At 39.5% G+C, this 11,894-nt stretch overlaps 1 protein-coding gene across 12 annotated transcripts in view; it reads right to left on the bottom strand.

Annotated features, from left to right (window-relative positions):
* Window positions 1-361: 361 nt before the first annotated feature.
* LOC108717011 (traf2 and NCK-interacting protein kinase) overlaps window positions 362-11,894 on the bottom strand; it is a 166,949-nt gene continuing 155,416 nt past the window's right edge. For all 12 annotated transcript variants that reach the window (XM_041563334.1, XM_041563337.1, XM_041563332.1 and 9 more), the window contains 8 exons: window positions 11,640-11,810; window positions 11,340-11,483; window positions 9,969-10,103; window positions 9,464-9,564; window positions 8,002-8,151; window positions 7,735-7,894; window positions 6,264-6,403; window positions 362-2,388 (listed from right to left, as the gene is read on the bottom strand). In XM_041563334.1, the coding sequence (XP_041419268.1) occupies window positions 2,305-2,388; window positions 6,264-6,403; window positions 7,735-7,894; window positions 8,002-8,151; window positions 9,464-9,564; window positions 9,969-10,103; window positions 11,340-11,483; window positions 11,640-11,810 (1,085 nt within the window). In that variant the 3' untranslated portion in view covers window positions 362-2,304. The remainder of the gene's footprint in view (window positions 2,389-6,263; window positions 6,404-7,734; window positions 7,895-8,001; window positions 8,152-9,463; window positions 9,565-9,968; window positions 10,104-11,339; window positions 11,484-11,639; window positions 11,811-11,894) is intronic.

Genomic DNA, 11,894 nt, shown 5'->3' with positions numbered 1-11,894 from the left:
AACAAAATATATGGGACAAAGTGCAATATTGCGTCCAATCACAATTCTCTATACTTTGGTTTGTTGAATAAGGTGCAAAGTATAGGGCACAAAGATGCAAGGGTGCATTGAGCAGTTGTTCCATCTCTTGAATGTTGTATGTAGCCCACTGCTGGGGACCTTATTTTATGGCATGCTGATGCAATCTACAGAGATGTAAGCCAAACCCATATTAATACTTAGATACTAAGTGATACATAGGTAACTTGGGCTTAATTCAATCTGATGAGGAACCCCTACTGACAGTTATACAAGCAAGTTCTGTAACTGTTCCATGGCGTGGTCGGCATGGTGTCAGTCAATAAATACGCAATCCATCATGTTCAAACACAATAAATCCCTTTTATTTCATAACTTTACCCAAAAACCTACAATAAAAAAACCATTTTGACGGTGTATTCTGAAGGCTTTAACATTATAAAGGTTCATCAGTTAGCAACAAAATGTTCTGAAGCACCCGACAAAATACAATCACAGCAACTAAATGGTTAATGACAGAGTGCGTCGCTTTTCTTCGTCTCCAATCTGTGAATTGCTACATGACGTACGCTGAGACCATGTGCCCAGTCCAGGTGCATTCCCTGCTAAACCGCTTCATCTCGTTGCAAAAGCATCTCGTTGAGCCATTTTGCATTGAGCAGTATTTATTATGGCTGACACTTTTGCTTTGTCCCCAGTACATGTTAAAGCCAACAGTAGAGGTTCTCGGAAGCAACAGTTCAACAAGAAGAAGAAGAAATGACACCCAAAAAAAAGAGACAAAACGAGGTAGGTTAAAAAGAAAAATGATAATAATAATAATAATAATAAAAGAAGAAGCGCAACACAGTTTTGTGGATGTAACACCCTATTACCACAGCCAGCCATGCTTGCAGCTATTAAAATAAACTTCTGATACACGTACTTTATCTTTAAATTATTAGAGCAATTGTGTTAAAGGACTTGTCACCTGAACTAAGTACACACTTTTTTTAAACGTTTTTATTTTTCATTTTTTTTTTTTTTGCACAGAAGTGGTCTTTTACTGTATGTTGGGTAATTCGGGGTGGAAAGAAAAAAAAAAACAAAACAAAAAACTTTTTGTTCTGACAAGGTTGGCAGGCAGAAGTTGGTTTCTGTAAACAAAGGTGGTGGTGGAGTGTTGGTTCCATTCAGTGGTAGAACAGACGTTGAGGTTGTCCATTTACAGCAGTGACGGCTGAGTTAGAAGGTGCTGTTACTGAGCCGTAACCCTCAGTGTTCTCAAAGCATCGGATAAGGATTAGGAGTGGTAATTGGGCATTAGCCCAACAGCCACATGTGCCTATCCCTGATTTACAGAGTACAGCCTCCCAAAGTACTGATTTCTGTTCATAATTTAATAGTACTACAAAGTGTCATTGTGAGAGTGCTGGCAAATGTCCTATTATTGCCATGTCAGCTATAAACTCTGAATAGCCTTGTGCAAGAGAGTACCAATAAGAGATGCAAAGGCAAACCATTATTTTGGTTTTACTCCCTTTCATTTATTTTTTTTGCTCTAATTTGTTGCATAATATACAAAATAATACCTACTGTGTGAACTGCACCAATCTCACTGCTGCCGTCGCTGTACCAATACACTCCGGATGTATGAACGGACAGCTATCGGGCTAGACAGCTCGACAAATGGCATTTGATTTGTTTAGACTAAGGCTAGAAGTTTAGCCATGAACATTACGATCCCCTAAAGACGAGGAAACTGTTGATTCCCTATTAAAAATTTTAGGCCGTTGCTGACAAAAAGCAACGTTCAAGTTGGTGAAGGCAAGGCAAGAAAATTACCCAGCTATACAGCCATGGCCTTCAGCAAATCAGAAAAGGTACATTGTTGTGCTGTCTCTTTAAATTGTACAACATATGTATATATATATTTATTTATATAGTGGTAGAGCAAGCAGACATATATCAACAGACTGGCTCAATTTGAAACACCTTTTCTTCATCTTTTAGGAAATAAGACAATGAAAAGGTCAACAAGCCACTAAAACACAGTCTGAAGGCCTCAGAAGCACGCATGTTCCCAGCCTGGAGGTGCAATACAGTCTAAATGGTCTTTATCCCAAGAGCAATAACACAACTTGTGAGTCAAGAACAACAGGACTCCACAGCTGCTTCTGAGAGTCAAGAACAAAAATTCACAGCAGGTTCTGAGAGTCAGCAGCTTGTTCTGCAAGGCTGTGCAATCTACAAAACCAAATGTAGTTTAGAAATAATGCCATGGAGAGAAGTGCCAGGGTAGTTCCGTTACCAGTTCATCATGGAGTTTCTGTTGAGCGTCATAAAAAACACTTGACTGCTGCCCCCTGATCGTACAGATGCAAAGAAAACCTGTATTAAAGTACAAGAGAAAGACTTTTAACAACAGTCTGATAACAAATAGAGTTATGCACAGATACACAACATGCAAGAATTGTGCATGAGTTTGGTCCCACCAAGTAAGATGTCCAGGCCCGGATTTAGGGAAAGGCCCCCTAGGCCCGGGCCTAGGGCGGCAAGATGTTAGGGGCGGCAAGAAGGCGCCCCCTAACATCTTGTGTAAGTCGGCTGCTCCTGATAGATCCAGCTGGCTTTAGGACCGCTCCTCCAGCCTATCTCCCGATGTGGCTCCGCCCCCTCCCACTCCTCTCTGTGCTCGTGCTGCTGCTGCCTCTGCTGTGCTGCGTGTGTCCCAGCTGATCTGTTCCTTAGCTGGTATGTACATTTAATATTTCCCCTGCAGATCTGCTGTATATCGGCCATGTAGAGAAATATGTCATAGTCAACTTGCAGATTTGCTGGAGGTGCAGAATCACAAGTGATCTAAACCTGTTATAGATGTTTTTATGGCCCTTTCCTGCTTCCTACAAAATGAAAACCATTTCAGTTCTATTACACAATTAGTCTATTTTTAATATAGAACTTTTTATGCTTTAAGTTACTGCTACGATAATCAAGATGAAATAAATATTTATATACAAACTAATAATATGAATTTAATGCTATAAATTAATGGCTACATATGAAATTTGATAAATGCATTTTGTACATGATTTTATTTATATTGTGTGATGAAATTAAAAACCTCAATTAATTTAAATCCATTTACTCCATTTAATTAATTAATGATTATTATATTTCATTAAGAAGAAATTTACAAGAGTGCGACATAAGGGACCTTTTTCGTTTCAACCTATTACAGAATTAGGTTTCCTTCCTTACACTTTTCCCTTGTTTACAAAATGTGATTGACTTGCATCTTAGCTGCAGGGTTCAGCAGAACATAATGGTTTTCTGTTATCTGACATACAGACTTGTGCAGCAGCAGATACGGCCAGAAACTGCTTCTTATAAGATCAGCTGCGCTGCAGTACCAAGTGCAACATCAGACACAGTTTGTTCTATTTGTAAATTATGTGTTCAACTGGAAACAGGGTACTCAGAGAATTACTCATGTATAATAAGAGATCATGTACCCCCTACTGTAAATGATAAGGATATTAGAAGTCACTGAGGGGTTCTATGGCCATATAAAGGCACAAGGCTGCAGGCTGAGTTATACAGGGAACTCTGAGTATCACTCATGTATTATAATGGATAATGTACCCCCTACTGTAAATGATAAGGATATTAGAAGTTACTGACGGGGTTGTTCTGTGACCATATGAAGACACAAGGCTGCAGGCTGAGTTATACAGGGAACTCTGAGTATCACTCATGTATTATAAGGGATAATGTCTGCTGAGAAATAGGAACTACAAAGATTATGCTGCTGGCAAGATTTGACTTTTTTATTTTATAATAAATATTTAACTGATGCTGCGGCTGCCCACTGGAGCACAATTGACAAACTTATCAAAACAAGGGACACATCTCTCTCTGCATCTATGTATAAAAAGGTGTCTATATATAGAGAATATATATAGATATATCTCAAACAAGCCTAACTGCTAGTTGATCCATCTGATCCACTTTTGCATAAATGTCCTGATTGGAAAAAGATTCACATCCAGAAAATGCGCGCGCGGGGGGGGGGGGGGTCGGCCACAGTAGCTGGGCCTAGGGGGGCAAGGAGGGTAAATCCGGCCCTGAAGATGTCAACAAATTACTCTGATCAGGCAGATATGACAAATAGAGTTGAGGTAAGTAAGATGCTGGACAGTGGGGGGACAGTAAATGTGATCTATTTGGATTTTTCCAAAGCGTCTGTTACCGTGCCCCACAAACAACTGCTTTCGAAACGAAGGTCTGTTGGGCTTAATGAAGTCGTTTGCACGTGGATAGGAAATTGGCTACAGGATCGGGTACAGAGGGTGGTTGTTAATGGGACATTCTCTACTTGGAGTTAGGTTCTTAGTGGGGTCCCCCAGGGCTCAGTATTGGGTCCACTTTTATTTAACTTGTTCATTAATGACTTAGGGGAGGGTGTTGTAAGTAATGTATCAGTGTTTGCAGATGACACAAAACTATGCCACCAAATAAATTCCATCCAGGATGTGGCATCCTTGCAACATGATCTTGACAAACTGGCAATCTGGGCAGCTAAGTGGCAAATGAGATTCAATGTTGATAAATGAAAAGTCATGCACCTGGGATGTAAAAATATCCAAGCCACTTATACCCTTAATGGGACTGCACTAGGCAAATCCATTATGGAAAAGGACCTTGGAGTCCTTGTATATAATAAACTTGGCTGTAGCAAGCAATGCCAGTCAGCAGCATCAAGGGCAAATAAGGTCTTGAGCTGTATTAAAAGGGGCATAGAGTCAAGGCAGGAGGGGTCATTCTTCCACTGTATAGAGCACTTGTAAGGCCCCATCTAGAATATGCCGTACAGTTTTGGTCTCCATCACTCAAACAGGACATTATTGTATTAGAGAGGGTACAGAGAAGGGCAACTAAGCTGGTAAAAGGTATGGAAAATCTTAGCTATGAGGAAAGACTAGCCAAATTGGGGATGTTCAAGCTGGAGAAGAGGTGCTTAAGGGGAGATATGAAAACTATATATAAATCTATAAGGGGATCTTATAATAATCTCTCTAATACTTTATTTACCAGTAGGTCTTTCCAGCTGACACAAGGTCACCCATTAGAAGAAGAGGTTCCGTCTAAATATTCGGAAGGGTTTTTTTAAAGCGAGAGCTGTGAAGATGTGGAATTCTCTCCCTGAATCAGTTGTACTGGCTGATACATTAGATAGCTTTAAGAAGGGGTTGGATGGCTTTTTAGCAAGTAAGGGAATACAGGATTATGGGAAATAGCTCATAGTACATGTTGATCCAGGGACTAGTCCGATTGCCATTTTGGAGTCAGGAAGGAATTTATTCCCCCTCTGAGGCAAATTGGAGAGGCTTCAGATGGGGTTTATTGCCTTCCTCTGGATCAACTAGCAGTTAGGCAGGTTAAAAAAGTTGAAAGGTTGAACTTTATGGACGTGTGTCTTTTTTCAACCTAACTTACTATGTTACGATCCCAGTGCCAGTGCTGGGGGCTGTAAATTCTTTTAGAGGGTCACATCTGGCAAATGGGCCCCCAGCTGGACAGCCCTGCATAGATGATGGAAGCATTATAGCTACAAGGAACCACAGTTTGTTGCTTTCCCAATAAGACACATACCAGCACTGCCCGAAGTTTAATGGCACCCAACATTTATAGGCCCATTTATCAAAGGTTGAATCTCGAATTCATGCGAATTTAGTCGAAATATAGTCGAAATTCAAATGGGTGGTTATTTGATAAACAATTTGAACGTCTAAAACTCAAACGAATATTACTAACTTGAAAACTCAAATTGAATTCGAATCGAATTCGACTAAACTTCTCTGAAAGAAACTCAAATGTCAGGAAGGCTATTAATATCTCCAAATGGCTCAACGGGCCTCTGCCATTGACTTGTAAATTAACTCGGAGGGTTTTAGGTGGAGAATATTCGAATTAGGACTGTTTCCACGGTCGAGGTGTGATTAATCTCACATTCGATTTTACATTTGAAAAGGGCGATTAAAATTTGAATGTTTGAATTTTTCTAATTCAAATTTACTATTTGACCCTTGATAAATCTGCCCCTTAATAAGCTGTAACTATTTGAAAGGAAACTGTCCATCGTGTTCATACACTTCTGGTAAAAAGTGAATTTTCGCTAGAGTAAGGAGAGCTGTCACAGCTTTTAGAAGGTTATCCAATTATAATAATGAAACAATACTGAACAGCATGAAAAGAGTTCTTACCTTATCATTCCTTTCACATAAGAACTTTAAACGTTGGGCTCTCTTATGCATGAACACCCCATCCAGATGTCCAGTTTCCACAGAACGGATTTCAATAGCTTTCTCTCCCCAGCCCATTATCTGATTGGAATGGATATATGCTATAGAGAGAAACCAAGAATAGATCAAGACAGGCAATTAGAACAACAATAAGAAACAATATAGAATAAATACTATAAAATCCAAATTTTTAGTGGGAAAAAAACGAATTTTTTGGGATTTGTTATATCCTGAGGATGGAAAAAGCCTGAATCCGAAAATCCGGCATCTCAGAACTGCTGAGGTTGCATATAAGTGAATGGGAGAAATCCCGAAGATATCTTGATCTAAGCTGGGTTTCATGCTATAAACAGAAGATTTTGTGGTATTCGGGCAAAAATCAGAAAAAATCAGAGGCTTGGGTGGAAAATCAGTACAATTAGTTTTTTCACTATTTCTTCAGGTTTTTTTCGCACACAGGACATTTTCAGGAAATGTATTGATAAATAAGGGGAAAAACCCCTTTGGTCAGAGTATTTTTCAGAAAATAATCAGATAAATTCGGACTTTGATAAATGGGACTCCCTGTCTCCTAAAAAATCATTTAAACATTAGACCCAATAGGATTGTTTTGCCTTCTGTAAAGATTAATTATATCTTAGTTGGGATCAAGTACAAAGTACTGTTTTGTTACTAGAGAAAAATGAAATAATTTGTAAAAATTTGAAATAATGGAAATAATGGATAATATAGAAAAACCTACAGTATTATAACTGCAGTTACTAATTATCAAGAAAAACGTGAGCTAGTAAAAAGTTAAAAATTGGAACACATTGATGATCTCATGACATAATAGGCCAGAGTCGGACAGGGAAATTACCCGGGCCCACTGGGTAATCAAGGGCCTACCACTCAGCCATTGAAGAGTCCACCACCACCACTCGCCACTCCCACTACATCACAGCCAGAACCACTCCCACTCCCGAGCCAATTACTTTGCCGTTAATAATTAAAGATGGCCGTGTGGTCCACAGTGAACTGCACAGCAGCAGAGCAGGGAACAGTGGTGGCTGGGGGCACTGGCTTGTGGGCAGGGTCCAACAGGTTTGGGGCCCACTGAGATTTTTGCCGACCATGCAATGACTGGATGGATGAAATGATGTGCAATATGCAGGGTATAAAAAAGTTTAGAGATTATGAAAAATATATAAGATATGGTCTGGTGACTATGAGTGGTGATCCCTGTTCCTGGCAGAAGTAACTATATATACAACCTAGTTTGGTGTTTGGTGACTTATTGCTCACTGTTTTTGTGTTAATTAAAATTGTACAAGAGTGTTGCCTATAATATCATCAATAAGTACTAGGGAAGCACTGAATCCCAGCCAAGCAGCTCTCACACAAGATTCACAACTGATGGAATCCGAACCATGATAAAGTGATGTGAACTCACCAACTGACGTAGGCATTTCACCCCACTGCAGCACCACATCTTTAGTTATTCGACCATAGGTATTCACATAAACTCCCTCATCCTCATAGCACACGAGCATCTCCATGCCATCTGTTTTTGGCAATACAACAATAGCATGAGGGGTGATGTTTCCCTGAATCTGAAAGAACAAATACAAACAGGTCATAACAATGGTCTCTGAATAAATCTGTTGCAACCACTGACACTGGCTTTGCAACTGCAGCAGAATGAAGGTTTCATACTTACATGAGATGGAATATAGATGTCATATGTATTGCCAGAATCAACATCAATTACATGGAATCCAGTGCTTGATCCAAAAATCACTTTTAATCTCTGACCTTCTTCTACAGTGAGATCACAGAGCAATGGTCTATGTTGGAGGTCTGTAAAGGACTTTAAATACATTTTTCCATATAAGTAAAGAAAATGAGTAGTGTAGGTCTAAGGTACAACAATGAGCTAATAGTAGAGGTTAGCACACATGTAAAACTAAAGTATCTAAATAGTAGCTAAATATATTTGTCTAAATAGCACTGAGGCTCTCTGTATCAGTAATACATACTGCCTGTGGTTAGCATTCATGTTTCAGATGATGAACAATTTCTATGTAGGAGAAATATTCTGTAAAACGAATGGCACTTAACAGCAAATAAACAAGATAAGCAAAGAAGCATTTTATTTCCTAAGCAAGGAAAGCAAGGGAATTTAGTTTCTACACAACAATTTGTACCTATACATTATTACACACACCTATGTGACAGTAAAGCTAGCCATACATAGGAAGATCCACCCATTTGGGGATGTTGCCAAACAAGTGGATCTCTCCCTGATATTCCCACTATGAGGTGGGCGATATCGAGCTGATCATGGGCCCTAGGGCCCAACGATTGGATCACAATGAGAAGAATACGGGTGGTCGGATCATGGACCGCATCAACGAACTGATGCGGCCCTTGACCCAACAGGATTTTTAAACCCGCCTATCAACATCCGGCCGACTTTCAGGCAGATATCGATCAGGGAAGCCTGTCGGAAGGCCTCCATACACTGCCCAAATAAGCTGCCGGCAGCTTATATCTGTCCCTGGCCTTAAGGATCATTTACTACAACCAGGGGAAGAAGTGCAAGACTGCACTCTATAGTGCCCATTCAGTCAGCACTTCTTCCCCAGTCTGGCGGCAGTCTGCATCCCAAGATAAAAATCCAGCAAGTGGTGCAGACCACAGCATTACGGGTATAGGGCAGGGCCTTGTTGCAGTCTGCATCCTATTCTGCTCCGTAACAATGCTAATATGCAAGTTAGGAGACAAATAAGGACATGAATACAGAGCTGCAGTCACAGGTAGCTCCATTTCAGAGCACAAAGACTTGTAGTAATTCTACATTCAAAAAAGGCAGTGTAAAGAAGTGCAAAAAAAAAAAAAGAAGCATTGCACTTTTTTAGACTTTGCACACTGCCTTTCTTATAGTAATTGAGTGATAGTAAGGAAAATCTGCACTCCTGTTTAGTGATCCTGGAAAAAGAACCTAGGTTCTCAGAATGTGTTTTTACAGACTAACCAAAAAGAGGCTTAGCTTAACAACACACAAGGGTTAAAGGTACACAGCATGTTTTATCTCATGAAAGTTTAATTAATTTACAGCCACTGATGAATTTATCAACTTAACAGAACTTGCCAAAATGAGTAATGCGTCTTGCACTTACCTTGAAAGCCATAAATTTATGATATGGTTTGGGGGCCCAGGCATAAATCTCTACAGCATTTTTTAAAGCAATCACCAGGAACTTGATTCTTTCATATTTCACTAAATGAAGGAGATAAATGTGAAATAGCAGGCTCTCGTTCATACACAGACACTACATTTCAAATACTTGCCAATGGATGCAAACAGAATTAATACAGATTCCCAGGCACACATACCGCATGTGGTTTGATTATAATGTTTTTTAATGCCTGGCACTAAAGTTACAGCAGTGAGGCTTGTCATCATTGGGTATACTATGGATGCTGGGACGTGAGAAGCTTGAGTGGTTTGTTTGGTGTCACAAAGAACTAGGACAGGGAATCCAGCCTAAGTTGAATGTTGAATCCAAGTAAAGCAGTTCACTTTTACTGGCTCAGTTTAGTTTGAAGAACGAAAGCAAAAAAACTTTTTCAATTGTAAATCAGTGAATCTAAAGCTAGAGCTGGGTTTGCATGGCAGCTTACCAACTTTATAATGCACACAGCCTTCCAGTTCTCCCACAGTAATCCAGCCCTGCTTCTTCTCTACTTCTGGGTCGTTGTGTAAGATTCGATTCCGCAGCCAGGAAAGGTAGTACACTCTTAATTTGTTCTTTTTCCCTTGGGAGACATCAAAGCCACAATTTCGATTAAGGACTATAGGAGTTTTAATGCTCATCTAGTTTTTAAAATTACATAATCTAAAACTCTACTTTATACGCCTATGAAGGTTTCCATTTATCAATTGGACTTGCAGAGTAATCAATGAAGACATTTCACTACTCATCCGAGCAGCTTCTTCAGTTCAACTGACTGTTATGGGAAATCCTTGGCATATAATCTTATGGCTCAGCAAAGGAGGGCGAACTCTACAGGGCAAGACTCAGCTGTCTTTCTACACCTAAAAGACAAGGGACACTCCTTTGAAGATTGCAATGTTCACATATTAAAGAGAAGACCGCTGGTTTGAACAAGGCATAAAAGAGGCTATTCATGTTGAGGTAGAGAAACCATCCCTGAATAGAGGAGGGGGCCTTGGACACCACCTGTCTACCGCATACAATGCTGTTCTAACATTTTTACCAATAACACCGCAATTTATGCAACTCTTACAAGTAACACCTGTCTCTTTGAGTGGCATGACACATTGGTAATTCTATCACAGTGACTACACAGCATTCACAACCTCTGAGTTTCAGTTCACCTCTCTGGATAGTTACACTGCACCATTGTGATTGGATTAGTGGTTTAGAGTTTATATGACGAGGATTTCCCGTAACAGTCAGTTGAACTGAAGGAGCTGCTCTGGTGAGTAGTTGCATCTTCAGTGATTGCTCAGCAAGTCCAGTTGCTCTAGAATTTCTTCTACTAGATATCTAATTATTTGAGATTTTACTGTTTCTTTTTCTACTTATGCGGGAAGCATTTATACACACACACAGGATTTGCTGTACATTGTAAATGCGTTATTTAGTACATTTGCTCTCTTGCTTGCTCAACTTAATTTAGACTCTTAGGAAGCCCTGTTTCTGTTTGGTTACATATGGGAATGAAGGCTGCAACCCAAACGCTGAGCCTAGAAATAATGCCAGCTTCACATCAAAATATTTCCATTTAAAAAAAAATATATATAATTGGGTACTGGACAGGACATGGGCAGGACTTTACTTGATACCTGAGTAGGTAAAATATGTAAAAATAAATATTCCTTCAAGCCAAATATATCATTAGACATACATGTGTATAAAGAAACAGTAAGTTCAGCTCTGTTTTTCTGTGCATTCTTTGGTAACGTTCATGAGCATCATCCCCATAAGAAGAGCAGATTATCTGTATTACCGCTCCTATAAATCATACCTGAAATTGTGACAAGGACGTTTAGCCCTTCTAGAACTTCCATCTGCTGAAACCTCCTCCTGTTGATAAGGTTGTAGACCTTTCCTTGTCCACTTCGATCCAACAACATTAGTCCGTTCTCTGTTCCCACTAGTAAGTTTACACCTGTGTACAGTTCATGAACAATTTTTATCATCTGATATTAGCCTACGTCTAACTTTAAAATCTTCAGACACATTGACTACTCCAATGTATTGAAATAATCACAGAGCTTTACTGCTAATAAAATGTACCAATGGAAAAAAACGATTTCTTACTAACCCCATAGTGCGGCACAAAGTATCTCAGAATTAAAGCGTTTCTTGTATTTCCGGATCTCTGGAGTATCGCTGTGAGGACGAATATTGGTAGGGTTCACGTTTACCACTGATATTTTTCTGGCCTCATTCAGCTTCACTTGTTCTTGTCTAAGAAGTTCGCTAGTAAACAGGGCTAAAAAAAACACTCTCTTCATTTAGCAAAAAATAAAAAAGAATAGGAAATGGAGCATGCGTGTTCTGTTATAAAGCTATCTAT

Source organism: Xenopus laevis, chromosome 5L (genome assembly GCF_017654675.1).
Source record: "Xenopus laevis strain J_2021 chromosome 5L, Xenopus_laevis_v10.1, whole genome shotgun sequence".
NCBI classification, from domain to species: domain Eukaryota; kingdom Metazoa; phylum Chordata; class Amphibia; order Anura; family Pipidae; genus Xenopus; species Xenopus laevis.
The sequence above is the reverse complement of the archived record's forward strand: the minus strand, read 5'-3'. Positions and strand labels throughout refer to the sequence as shown.